This window comes from Rhamphochromis sp. 'chilingali' (genome assembly GCF_963969265.1).
Source record: "Rhamphochromis sp. 'chilingali' genome assembly, chromosome: 7".
NCBI classification, from domain to species: domain Eukaryota; kingdom Metazoa; phylum Chordata; class Actinopteri; order Cichliformes; family Cichlidae; genus Rhamphochromis; species Rhamphochromis sp. 'chilingali'.
The window spans coordinates 10121950-10135358 of record NC_137934.1 but is presented as its reverse complement, the minus strand read 5'-3'; the positions used below and the strand labels follow the sequence as shown (position 1 = coordinate 10135358).

Genomic DNA, 13409 nt, shown 5'->3' with positions numbered 1-13409 from the left:
TACCTGTGAGCACCAGCGAATAATTATAGTACGAGTGCCCTCCTGCTGTGCTTCTCTGTGTGTAAAGTGAATACAAATGCAAAGCCCTCAAGGTCTCTGAGAAAGCCAGTGTGTGTTTATGACCCCTGCTGTGATTAATTGTCATATTAGTCTGTGTGCGTGCTTGAGTGAATACAGTCGTCTTGGCAGCTCCACAAGGTGTGTGAGCATTTCCTGGTGTGACAGCGTACACACAGACACACAAAACTCACACTGACTGAAAGTTCACGAGTTCATTTTGAAGTCAGTCACGTCTGAAAACATCAGATTACAAGTCAGCAGGCGACTAAGTCAAAGTGATGCATTAGCCATTTGACTGGTCTATAGTATAAAATAATGCTTCCTGCTGAGACGCACACATTCAAACTCACAATTATTCAGGAATATTTACATGAATGAAGGCGAAAGAGGCACATCTTTACTTAAGGTCATTTTTACTGATTGATTTCTGCAACATACAAACGTGTGTGTGTGACAGGATGGGGCTGAGGGGGCGTGGCTGAATGAGAGTCCCACAGGAGGCGATGAGCAAGCAGCAGCGAATCACATCGCTTATGGTCATGCCGCTAATGATGATTGGAGGGCAGAGGGAAAGGGTGAGTGCGGGCAGGCAGGCTCTCTCTTAAAGGCACAGGTGGGCTCTTTACTGAGATCGAGGCGTGTGCATGAGAGTGTGTGTGTGTGTGTGTGTGTGTGTGTGTGTGTGTGTGTGTGTGTGTGTGTGTGTGTGTGTGTGTGTGTGTGTGTGTGTGTGTGGGGGGGGAGTGGAAGTAAACAGAAAAATGAGGATAACGAATTATAAGAGAATCAATAAAGTTAAAGACAGTCTCTTCTGTTGTGCGTGGGCATACAGATGTGTTGGAAATGACAGCCTTTCTCAAAAAAAATGGGAAAAGGCAGAAAGGAGGGCAGGAGTGGGCGAAGATTAAAGAAGCAAAAACAAAATGGGAAGTAAGTAGGAAACGACAGATGCTCCTTGTAGAGGACAGGACATTCATCTCAGTTGCGCCTTTTAAAAAAAAGAAAAAAAAAGTTCAAAAAGAATAAGAAATGATGGAGAGGAGAGTGAGTGAGAAACGTTGATGTTTGGGTGGGGAGGGGGGGGCAGTGGACTTGTGTCACAACAAACAACTGCATATACAAAAATAACTTTTCAAATACCATTTACAAAAACAAACAACCAATATTATCATCATTATTAATATTATTATTACAATCTTGTTCAGAGCCCGTTGTAGTTATCTCAAAGAGGGCTGGGCTGGCAACCTCTGCTTTTCCTCTGCCAACCAATTAAAAACTTTGTTTTTAATCTAAGCATATAATTCCAAAAAAACAAAGAAAAAAAACAAAAACCAAACCCCTGAAATATTTGCCAGAAGCAAAAACAAGAGGGTAGCAGAATAATTTACAGTTTAAAGAAAAACATTGTGTAGAGGGAGGATTCATCATCATGCACTGATTTTCTTACATCTTCTGTTAATAGGAACATTTAGGAGATAGAAAAAAAGGAAATCTGAAGTATTTTATACCTAAACTGTCCTGTACAGCTCTTTATAAAACAATGCATATACTGTATAGTTATGGCAGCTAATGAAAGAGAACAAAAAAAGAAGGAAAAAAAAAGAAGAGAAAAAAAAAAAGGAGTAAACAGTAGTAGTCCTGGGTCCCTGGCTGCTGTTGTCCTATTGGATCATTGTCTCAGAAGCAGGTAAAGAACAACACGCCGTCAGATGAGAAACCAAACAAGTCTGACTTATAGAGAAGGCTTGGAGGTTTAATTTCAATCTGTCGAGTCAAAGGTTCAAGCGTTTCAGGCGATGTGTAACATTCAGACTCCGAAACACCGGGGTTTGTCGTGAGCAAACTGGCAGCTGAAAGGAAAGAAACTTTCATGGTCGATCAGCTGAGGTTTGGCAGAAGGAAAGAAACCCGACAGAAGAACAGCAAATAAACGGAAGAAATATGAGTCCCGAGCAGACGAGCCAGAAACACCGAAAGAAGAAAAGAGCAAATAAAGGAGGGCTGCCATCAGCTGTCTTCTCTGAAAGGTGGACTAAGGCAGGCTCATGGTCCCAGTTGTGAGAGTCAGAGTCACAGAGCTAACAAGTTCGGCTTTTTCTGTGTTTAATGTCATTTTATCTCAAACGTGGGTAGCTTAGAAAAAAAAATTCTCCAATTCATTAATTTAAGGTGGGACTGTACTCTTTGGTTCAGCTGCTTGGAGCTCACACATATATACTACACTTTACACAAATTCATTGGCTTTAATCTTACCGTTTTTGCTTTCAGACTATAGACTGTATATAGAAGATGTAACCACCATCTGTTTTTGATTTCCGTTTTTAAAACCTCAACTTTTCTTTTTCTTTTTTTTGACAGGTCATATGATCCGTAAGTGCTTAGTATTAGATTAATAAAATGCTAGAATTTCACTCACTGACACTGAAGCACAAACTTCTTTGATATGTCTGTGCAACAAGTCAGATACAAAAATGCCCCATAAATCACCAGCATCGCAAAAATGCTTCCTGTTTGGGTAAACCTGTCAATCAAAACAACGCCCCCCCACCCCAGCTTTAAGCCTCACCAGTACCCATGTGAATAAGTAATGTAAAAATCCACCCACCATATTCTTTATATAAAGAGGCAAATAAGTTATAGAGCCCAAAAAAATGCTGGAAATTCAGAGATTTTAATATGGGACTATGGACTCTATGAAGCCTCAAGTGGCCACTACAGAAACTGCAGTTTTTGCTAGTTCGTTCTCATTTTTTTTATTTTTTTTTATTTTTTAAAGCTCAGTTAGTTGCCACTGAGACATTGACACAACTATTACTGCCCGCTGCCATAAAATCACCAGCTGCACTTTAATGAACACCACAATGGCCAAACTTTGTTAACCTGTCACTCTGGCAGAGAAGCATGGACGTGTAAAATAGCAGAGCTAACAACAGCAGTGAGAAACTGGTAACAGTGAGCTCTAGCGCTTTCGTTTCCGTGACGATCCTTTGTAATGTAGCACCAGCACTTTGAAACAGGGAGAGAGAGACAAAGAGAGAGCACCCTGGCAACCTGTGCATACCCAACAGAAATGGGTAACAGATTATCGAAGTTCGCTTTCAAGATTGTTGTTCGTTCAGTAGGAGGCAACAGACAACTTCTGGGAGTTCAGCCTCCCACAGTAGTTTTTCTAATTTAAGGTAATTCCTGATATAGGAGGAAAAAAAATTCTCATTTGGCTTTAAACAAAGCGCTCAGCCTGAACACTTATTATTTATATTTGACATGTAACAGCCTTAAAAGTGAGGTGTCTACAGCTCATGGAGGAAAAACATGCCCGCTCTTAGTCTTCTCTCCAGTCACCCCCCCCCCCCCAAAAAAAAAAAACAAAGGTGAGAAAACCCCCCCACAGGAATTATCCTTTATTAAAACCGGGAAATAACTGATCCCAGGTCAGCATCTAGAGTAGTCAAACCTGCCAACATCAGCAAGCTGAGGAGGAGAACATTCTAGCCTCTTGACTGTCCCTGCTCGGCACAGTGGCACTTTGCAGGGAGGACTGAGGAGGAGGAGGAGGAGGAAGAGGAGGGTACTGGCAAACAGTCACTCAGAAGGTTTTTCTATGAAATGCGTAGCATCTATCATCTTGGTTTTTGGACCAGCCAGGTGAGGTTGGTAGACCCCATCTCCTGACAAGGGAGGACAGTGGTGGTGGACGGGCAGCTGGACTGTTCCATCATGTCCACTCCAGGGGGGGTCGTCGAGGACCTTTGGGCTGAATGCAGCGGTTACCGAACCCTGGAAGGAGAAAATGTCTTAGCTCAGTTTGTTTTACCTCAACACCAGAGGGAAAACCTGCCTGTTCTCAAGAACCATCAAACGTTTTCTGCACATGTAGGCCAAAGCGAGCTTTCTGATCAGCAAAATCAGTGGCACAAATCAAAAAATGATGACCTTAATAGAAACCGTGTTTGTCAGCAATATTTCCTGCACAGATTCACCATTGATGTTCCTTCAAAGGCTCAACTAGTAGAGACTTGAACAACAACAGTATCCAATCACAATTACAAAATAAAAGCCGTCTACAACAAATGAGACAGTAGACTTACCCACCCAGCTCTGGCTTGCTGTTGTTGCTTGTTGTGGTGTCAGCAGATGGAAGGTCGGCTGGAGAGGTCGTCACACAGTCAGACGCATCTACACATAATCAAATGCAACAAGAAAGACAGATTAATGGGGTGGAAGTATTCTTGAAATAACAGTGGTGTATATGCTACTCATAATTCAAGTCAATTACATTATAAAGCAGATTTTAAAATGAGTTCGTTAGAGTGATATAGGATCATGTGAGAAAATATAAAAAAAACATGAAGTCAAGAAGACAGAAAACATGCTTAACAAGACAGTACAGGATAAACATACAAGACTCTTAAAATAACTGAAAACAAAATGAATTACAGTGAAACCTTAAATGTTAAAATAGTGTAATCATTAAAAACTACCAACAGCTGTAGAAAGCGTATGTAACAAGTAGATATATGATAGCTTACAGCATTTATTGCTCAAGTCAAAAGTATACTAGTCAAAATAAAGAAACTCAAGTTTTGTGTTTTAAATAGATTTTAGTTAAAAAAAAATTATTTTTTTTTTTGGGAGATATGGCCTCTGGACGTGATTCAAGCAGTCACTTGTCTGCTCACGGACCACACAAGTATTTTGATTTGCTGTTGAGGAGCTGCTTTCCATTCCTGAATGAGTGCAGCCACCTGCTGTGCAAAGATCATTGATTGTGGATGCCTCTCATGAACACATTAACCCAGCATCCAAACACTTGTATTGTATGTTCTGAGACCACCGGCTTGAGAATACAGAAAATTTAACAAACACTACAAGAGAGGTTATTTGTATCTGGTAAACGATCATGACCAACAAAAGTAAATGCAGTAAGAAGATGTTGTGTTCTGGTCTAGTGGAGAATCTACATTATTGTTACAGCTAGCTGCTAGCCCATTATAACCGTTTGTGCACTTTGCACATCTGTGGTACCCAGCTGTATCCCAGAATGCAAAGCACACCTGACCACATGAAGGACTTAGCTCAAACCTGCAGCATACACGTAGATGCAGTTTGCTCGGATTGCGTTCACACCACAAACAAAGTGCTCTGGCGTTCTGAGACCACCTCAGGGTCTCGGTGGGGTTGCTTTGGTATGCACCCGAGTCTGAATACTGCGTTCACACCTGCACACCAAGAGGGGGAGGGACCGAACCAGAGAATAATTTAAACACACCAAATACCACAGGTGCAAAAAACAGCCTACCAGGTTAAAATGTTGTAGAGAGAAATAGATTTAAGACAAAGACGAACACACAAAATGTGTGTTTTTTGGGGTTTTTTGACGAGGGCTTTAAATGTTTATGTATCAACACGTCCCATGAGACAACATCTGGTTCACTAGGTAGTGTTACTGTGCAAAAATTCAAACATTTCTCTCCCATGAAAGTTTGATGCTAAAAGCCCGGCTTGCAAAGCAGCCTTTTTATACTTAAGAAATGCTCCTAGTGAGTTATACTCATAAAAAGGTAAAAAAAAATATCCCCACTGAATTAAAGTCAAATAAGCTGTCATAGCCACAGTAAAACTACTGAAGCAATAAATTGGCATTAACCATCATCACACAATCCTCATAGCACAGATAAGCATATGCACTCATTATAATTGCAGCTCTCTCTAGACATGTTTTATCTTTTTCACTCCCTTTTCCCCCTCCTCCTGTATCTCTGTTACTCTCTCATCCTCGCAGCGGTTTTTCTGACCAACGCTGTCAGTGTTATCATCGGCAGGCTAATTTGTAAATCACCAAAGGTCCCTTTCCTGCTCCGCTCTGCTGGCCAACTACTGTGAGCACAAAAAAAATATCGGGGAACATGCAGAGAGGCAGGGACGGAGAGTTCAAACAGAGGTGAGAGATGAAGAGAATTAGTGGACTAATGATTTGTGCGTTCGCACCTTTATGTGAACTCCACTCGGCTGAAGCTGATGTTTTCGCTTCCAAAGGGTCTGGCGGAGAGGAAGACAATCGGTGAATTTAACACAGGATGGGCGTTTGAGGACAAATGATCAAAAGACACACAATACAGCACAAATGCACACACATTCCCACATTCAGACACGCTTAAAAAAATCACAGTCAATCCTCAAAAAGGTGCTCCCAAGTTGTGCCTGCATTTATGTAAAACATTTGAAATAATTAATTGAACCATAATGATCCGGGCGCACACAGCGGACAGCCTCTTAAACTGCTTTCTTTAAATTAACCTCATCTTTCTGCCCTCTTGTATCCATGTTTCTATTTGTAACTCGCTTCCCAAAGCTGTAACTATGACCGTCTCCATCTCTGCATGGCTGAAATAAGCAATGCTGACCTCTAGTGTTTCAAAACTGCCAAAGTACCTCTCAGCAGTGGTTTAATTCTTAACACAAACACCTCCTTTTCATCTCATGTGCTCCCTCGTGGCGGAATATTTTTAATACTGTTTTCTTCCACTATCAGAGGAGCTGTGCAGGGAGGAAGGAAAAAAAGAAGAAGAACAGCAGAAGGCAGCAGGATGGTCGCGCTAATGGCGAGTCAATCCTGTGAACGAGAGGCCTCCTACCTGCAATATGCGAGTCCATCTGGTTGTTTGAAGTGAGGATGACAGAGACTGAGGCCCCTACCTGTTCATACGCTGTACTAGGCAAGAGAAGCAGAACACAGAAAACCAGTTTCCTCCTGTTTCAGCTCACATCAGAGGCTGCCGACTGCATCAAACAACCACTGCTGCCTGGCTTTACTCTCACTACCAAGTTCGCGAAAATATGGCTAAACCACACAGCAGCACATGAATCTTTGATCCAACTGCCTCTTTCCCTCCCCCCCTTTTGTTAAAAGAAGGACAACACAATAACGTGGCCGCCCAGTCAATCCACACCACTGGGTACACACCTGTGGAACTTGACCAATGCAAACGCACCTGTGGCCAGTATGAAGGACTCAGGGGTTCGCTCGGGGAGAGGGGGAGGGGAGTCGTCGCTGTCCCAGCAGTCTGGGTTAAAAAGGTCAGAGGTCAAATGAGAAGCAAGGTTAACTACTGGCCGAGAAGAAGGGCAAAAAGATCGGCAGTCATATGGAGACAAAAAGGCAAGAATGTTAAATGTTATATAATTTGTCTGCATATTGTTACTTTTTTATACAGATATTCACTGGTTCTATTTGGTGTATATCGTGTTATCATTACTTCATTTTAGGGATCAGAGAAATGTCCGTATAGTCTCATGTTTGCCATGCTGGCTGCCACTGGACTACTGGCAGATAAGATGACATTGACCCTTAGTAGTGTCGCTTAGTGATCTGCTCATTTTGTCCTTAAAAGATCTGGGATCCAGTTTTTGTTCAGCAAAGTTCCATTTGTGCTTAAAGATTTTAAAACCGTTAATAATCTCGAGCTTCCTCCCAGAGTCCAAAGACATGCAATTAGTGTGATTAGGTTAACTGGTGATTCTAAATTGCCTATAGGTAGGGCTGTTCGATATAACGATATATATCGGATGACGATATAAAAACGTCTATCGTTTCATTTTACGCTATCGTTTGTTTCGTGGTGTCGTAAAATAAACCGTTTACAGCAATATTTTTTCATCGTTTTGATGGTCACTGTAGTGGCTATATTCATTTCTTAAAGTTCTCTCTTTCTCTTATATTTAATATAACCACACTACTGACGGACAAGCGGCTGTTTTTATGCGTTGTCGTTAGCAACAACAACAACGGTAACACCATCGCGTGTCCGCTTGTTTATTTTCCACACAAACCTTTCACAATAAAGCTCAAGATCCTGTTGAGACTTTTCAAAATAAACTGAATCACGTGAAAGAGCAGATTATTTACGGATGAGAAGTAAAAAAGAGCCGCCAGGTGCTAAAAAATAAACCTTAGACTCAAACGTTAGAGCAGGCTTTTCCCCGCAGCACGCCGTGTAATAAATACTCACAAAGAAAACGGCGGCCGTTACAACTTATGTCTAAAAATGTATCGTTTCATGCATCGGTTAAAATACTCGACTCCAGGTACACGATGCGCAGGTGTAAACACTTCACGCAAGTCGAGCTGCCTGAGATTCACAGAATTTACATAAAATGTTACAATTTTGTGATTTATATGTTATCAGATGATAGATGTATTATATCGGGATATGAGATTTTGGTCATATCGCACAGCCCTACCTATAGGTGTGAATGTGAGTGCAAATGGTTTGTCTCTCTGTGTTAACCCTGCATTCCTGCAGGTGACCTGTCTAAATTTTAAAAAAATCCCAAATGTTGTCTGAAAGTTTTTAGGTGTAGATGGGACACAACACCACCTCAGCATAAACTGTATGCTCTGGTAAATGTCATCTTGTTTGCAGACAGTCCAATCACAATCAAAAACGCAAAAGCTTAAGAAATGTATTAGACCACCTGTGTTAAAAACAAGAAAAACATTTTGTATTAGAAATGGATCAAAAACTGATTTTTTCTGTAAACTGTACATATAAAAACTCATGAATAATGTGATAATTATATTTCAGAATTAAAAACACTGTTTTGATTATTTTTATAATTATAAACTAAAACATTAGCTGTATATATTTGATCCCTCCATAATTTCCTGCTCATTTTGCTTAATTCTTCTTTGTTTGTTACAGGCTTGTAAAGCACTGTGAGCTGCACTAATCTCTCTAAAATGGGCAATTACAAAAGGTGTGAGTGATTCATTGGCAATGCAGTCAGCAAAACAGGCAGCCACCAGCTTTCTATTGACCAACCACAAAGCAGCAATTTGCTCAGTGCAACTCCTCAACAAAGCAGCCATTAGATGCTTGCAACCAATCAAACAGCAGCTGTTAGCTTTTCATAACTGAAGCACTGCTGCAGCCCAGACAGAGTGTGAGAGAAAGCCAAGCAGACTGAAACAGTCGACGTCAAAACAGACACATTTTCACATCCGATTTTAAATATTGGAAATACTCGAGGAGAGCGTGACATCAGGTATAATGCCAGAGATTCAATGGCATGTCAGTATATTTTGAATTTAAACTGCACAGACGATTTAAGCCCAGTCCACTCAATTTCACGTGAGCTCAGATCAAAGAAAGAAGAGCAGCAGAAGTCTCAGTCCTCACACCCCACCAGGAGATTAAAACCCACTTCTCCTTGTCACAATCACATCAATCCCAAACAGCGTGACACTGTCTGTTTGACCCAACGTGCACCAAAGTGGCGTAAGTGCATTCATCAGTATCATGCAGTGTTGATCTTTCCCCATCCAACATGCACACAGTTTTCTGCTCGCAAACACACAAAACAATTTCATTCATCCTTTCTCCCATTCACAAATTCCCTCACTTAGACAAACACACATAAACAAGCTGAAGGAGGAAGAGTTGTTTCCACACATGTCCATATTTGCAGCATTCCTCCCAAACCAACCAATTAGTCAAACAGTCATGCTTTGTGTGAGACTCACTGGAAACTATCTCTCTCCGATTTTCTTGTCATTTCCTCTTATTCCTTTCTTCCATTCCTCCTGTTTTGCCCTCTCCTGGCCTCTAACTCCTCAGCAGTGAGAACACAGTGTGTGTGTTGACAGATATAGCTTGTCATTAGATTGTTGTTTGAGACCTCTGGCTCCTTACCGACCCAGAAAATTACTCTACAGTGTGATTTTTTTTATTTCCTGAGTGTACAGTAGTTGAGTGCAAGCTTACTTGGTGCCTTCATGTGCATTTCAGGGAGATTGTTCTTGACTATTTGCCTGCTAAACCTCATTGTTTAGTGTTTAGTTTTCATAATTTCTTAATTAATTTCACATATTTTAAAGAATTGAGAAGGAAAGCAGTTCAAGCAACTGATCGACCTACTTGCTAAGGATGGAGAGACCGTTGGTGTGATCTGCCCTGCAATTGACATCGGCGACACCTTTCTGACCGGCTGCTGGTCTCCATGTTGAGAGGATGCCGTTACGGTGGCAGTCGCTGTGGATACGCTTGTACGAAAAGCTTCCTTTCCTCCTCCGGACATCTCCTCGGACACCTTCCCCTCCTCGTCCGAGTTGTCAGAGTGCAGGGGGTTGGTGAAACTCAGGGCAGTCCTAACAGGTGTGGAGGAGGAGGAGGAGGAGGAAGAGGAGAGGTGGGAGGAGGAGGATGAGGATGGAGCCACACGGTCTGAGGAGGAAGAAGAGGAGGTGGTCTTGGGGTACTGTTTGTCCGGGCTGTTGCTGTGTTGAGTCCACGCTGCATGACCGGCTTTCAAATCCCCTCCCTGCTTCTCCACCTTCTCTCCACTCTTCACAGGAAGGTGGTTCGGCCTGGCGAGGCTGCCTCCATCTGCTTGACTCTCTCCACATCCACAAGCTCCTCCCTCTGTGCCAGAGTCCTCTGACAGAGAGGAGCTGGATGTCAGAAGGGACTGACCAGTGCGAGCTTTAAATGCGTGACTTCTTTGCAGTGCGCAGCTGTTGTTACTAGAACTGGAGCCTTGTCCGCCGGCTACTCCCATCGACGAGGAGGTGTCAAAGCTGCGAGGTCCTTCTTGCAGTGGCACCTTTTTAATCTCAATGCTGAGCTTCCTCTCGATTCGAGGAGCACCAGAACAATCAACAGCTGGGGAGAGGGGCGAGGATGGGGTCTGAGTCTGGCTTTGGCCTGATTCTGACTTTGAAGACATTTTGTTGTTGTAGTTGTCATTGAGATCCAGACTTGAGACCTGACTCTGCTGTTTTCGGCTTAGTTGCTCTTGATCTTTCTGCTCTGAGGGACTGGTCTGTTTGTTTGGACTGGGCTCTAGCTGATTCTGCTGCTGGTCAGTGTTCTTATCCTGAAATAAACGTAAAGTAGAACAAATGAGACATGTAATCTCCCCCCCTTCACAAAAAGCAAAACATTCACACGCCACCAGAAATCTTTGATGTTTAAGTTAGAGTTCAGAAAAAGCTGATTAAGCAGGCCCCACACACAAAAAACAAACATGAGCTGTAGGAGAACAAAACAACCTTATTTATATTCATGCATTTTCATACTTCTGCTGTTATTATAGACTGTGAGCCGGTTGTTTTCCCTTCTAGACTGAAACTTAATTCTTCTGAAATAATAATTTACATTTTACTTGCACAAAAACAAAAGAAATCATCATAACAGACACATAGATCATGGAATCAGCTGCAGTTCTTTAGTGATGTTACGGTTTGTTTAGAACATAAATAATGTCAAAAGACAAAAATGCAACTTTTTCCACTGCTAAAAGATAAAGATTTCCTTTTTACAGCATCTCATTTTGATACTTCCTGTAAAGTTACACCTATACCTACATGATGGGAACTTTTCATTGGAACAAAAACAACTTAAACAACTCAACTTGGTAATGAACTTAATTTTCCACTTAAATGTGTAATTACGTGCTCCTAAACCAGGACCACTGTAATAACAGGGAGTACCCATGTCAGAGGGCTAACTCCTACTTTATGGTCTACGTACTGGCTGCGTCCTGCCCCATCTGTGATATCTTCACAACTATGTAACTGATGCCCCGTGAGCATGAACGAGTGGCACAACACACACACACAAAAAACCCCAAAGCAAACAAAAGCGATGGATCAACGACAGAAAAAGCTCGAGTAGCCCACAGACAGGATGTACCACATATTTTTAACACTGCCCCTCTATCAGCCGTCCCTGCAAGTATATGGACATCTATAGCTGCCAACAGACTGCCCACGCACTATCGTTGCTAAATCACAGCTTCCCCATCATTCAGTCTAGGAAATTCCATAACCATTAGCTGACTTAATATATAACAGGTTTTACCAGACCAATTACTATTCTTATATCCGTGCAACTTCCCATGTACAATAAAAACCCTTTAGATACATACCATGTAGTTCTATACACAATAGTATCCTATAAGTTGCCAATTTTTAGTTTATGTCCAGCTCACCTCTGTCACGTTGTGCTGCGCAGTAGCGAGGACATGGATGACGGGTTTGGGATGGTAGCGGTCATTGTCCTGTCGCACGTTCGTGACAGTCGGGAAGGCTGACGGAGGAGATGGGGTCAGAATGGGTGGTACGGGGTGAGCCTCTGGGGGTTGGAGGATCTCTTCCTTTACGTCGCCTTCTACCTGCGTACTAGACCGAGAGAAAGAGAGGGAGAGGAAAAAAAGAAAAGCCCACAAGAGTTTGTTACTGAATAAATATTACAGTTGACAGTGAGAGTGACAGGCTTTTGATGATCTTTAATGAGACATTCCTACAGAGGCCAAAATTCATAAAAATTATTTTTTTACTGTTAAACTAAACCCTGGATTTTCTAGCCTGGATAAAAAGTTAAAGTTTTGTGCTGCGGGTAAGAAAATCAAAATGATGCAATGGCAAGAAATTCATCCTGCTGATCAGGAAACGCCCAGAAATTCTGACATCCTAAGGAGGGCGAATTACAAGGCTTATATGACGAAATTAACTTTTAATCTCATGTACGTATAAAACTAAAAGTAGGTCTGTGCTATGTTTTGTTCACCACTAGATGGCAGAATTTGAAAAAAAAGTCTATACGTTTCTCCCTGTAGAGACAAATTCCATTTCTTATGTGATATTTTAAGACTTCTGCTCTCACCCATATTATGTGGCTTTAACAGTGACATAACCTGCCAATGTGACAAAGTGAAAACGGATCAGTGCTAAAGAGTTTCATTTCTCAAAATATAAATGGTGCTGTAACCAACAGTCTAAGACAGCTTTCTTCTTAAAGTATCGAAAGTATTTTATTCTCTTCCGTGCAGCTTCCTCAGAGCACAGAAGCAGAAAAAGACAAGTGTCAGTAACATGACAGCATCTATGGCTATTCAAGATAAGTTGTGAATGATTACTTCACCGGCCCACATAACTTTACCACATGTACAGTATTTTAGTAATGTAGCCTACTAATAAATAGTTCTGTAAAGCTCGCAGTGTAGGTGTGTGAGTTGCATACAGGATACAGTGGTTATGACAAAGCTAGCCACAGAGAGATGGAAAGTGACACAAGCAAATATTGTTCAATACATTTATATGCTGTACGCATGCAAAAATATAGATACAGAAAAGCAGTCAAAGGAAGTGGTGGTGTACCAATTTAGGAGCACATGACCAAGACAAGAGCCAGCATACAGGCTGACAGCACATGATGCTGTGTGTGGATCAGAGGCAGGCAGACACAAAGTCAGACACTGAAGTCGCAAGCTAGAAGCTCGGGGGATTTCCTTTCATTGAGCAACTTTGGAGTTGCAGTCAAACCATAAAAGCCTTCCTCATTAAGCCT

General features: G+C 41.8%; 1 protein-coding gene across 7 annotated transcripts in view; it reads right to left on the bottom strand.

The window, feature by feature from the left end:
- Positions 1-456: 456 nt before the first annotated feature.
- LOC308399048 (tyrosine-protein phosphatase non-receptor type 12-like) overlaps positions 457-13409 on the bottom strand; it is a 56807-nt gene continuing 43854 nt past the window's right edge. The window contains exons 13-18 of one of the 7 annotated variants that reach the window (XM_080885992.1): positions 12052-12241; positions 9978-10935; positions 7053-7124; positions 6049-6099; positions 4149-4236; positions 457-3837 (exon numbers count right to left, since the gene is read on the bottom strand). In XM_080885992.1, coding sequence (XP_080742118.1) covers positions 3828-3837; positions 4149-4236; positions 6049-6099; positions 7053-7124; positions 9978-10935; positions 12052-12241 — 1369 coding nt within the window. In that variant the 3' untranslated portion in view covers positions 457-3827. Of the gene's footprint in view, positions 3838-4148; positions 4237-6048; positions 6100-7024; positions 7125-9977; positions 10936-12051; positions 12242-13409 lie in introns of all 7 variants that reach the window. The other 6 variants (XM_080885991.1, XR_013972065.1, XR_013972066.1 and 3 more) reach the window with 6 other exon arrangements.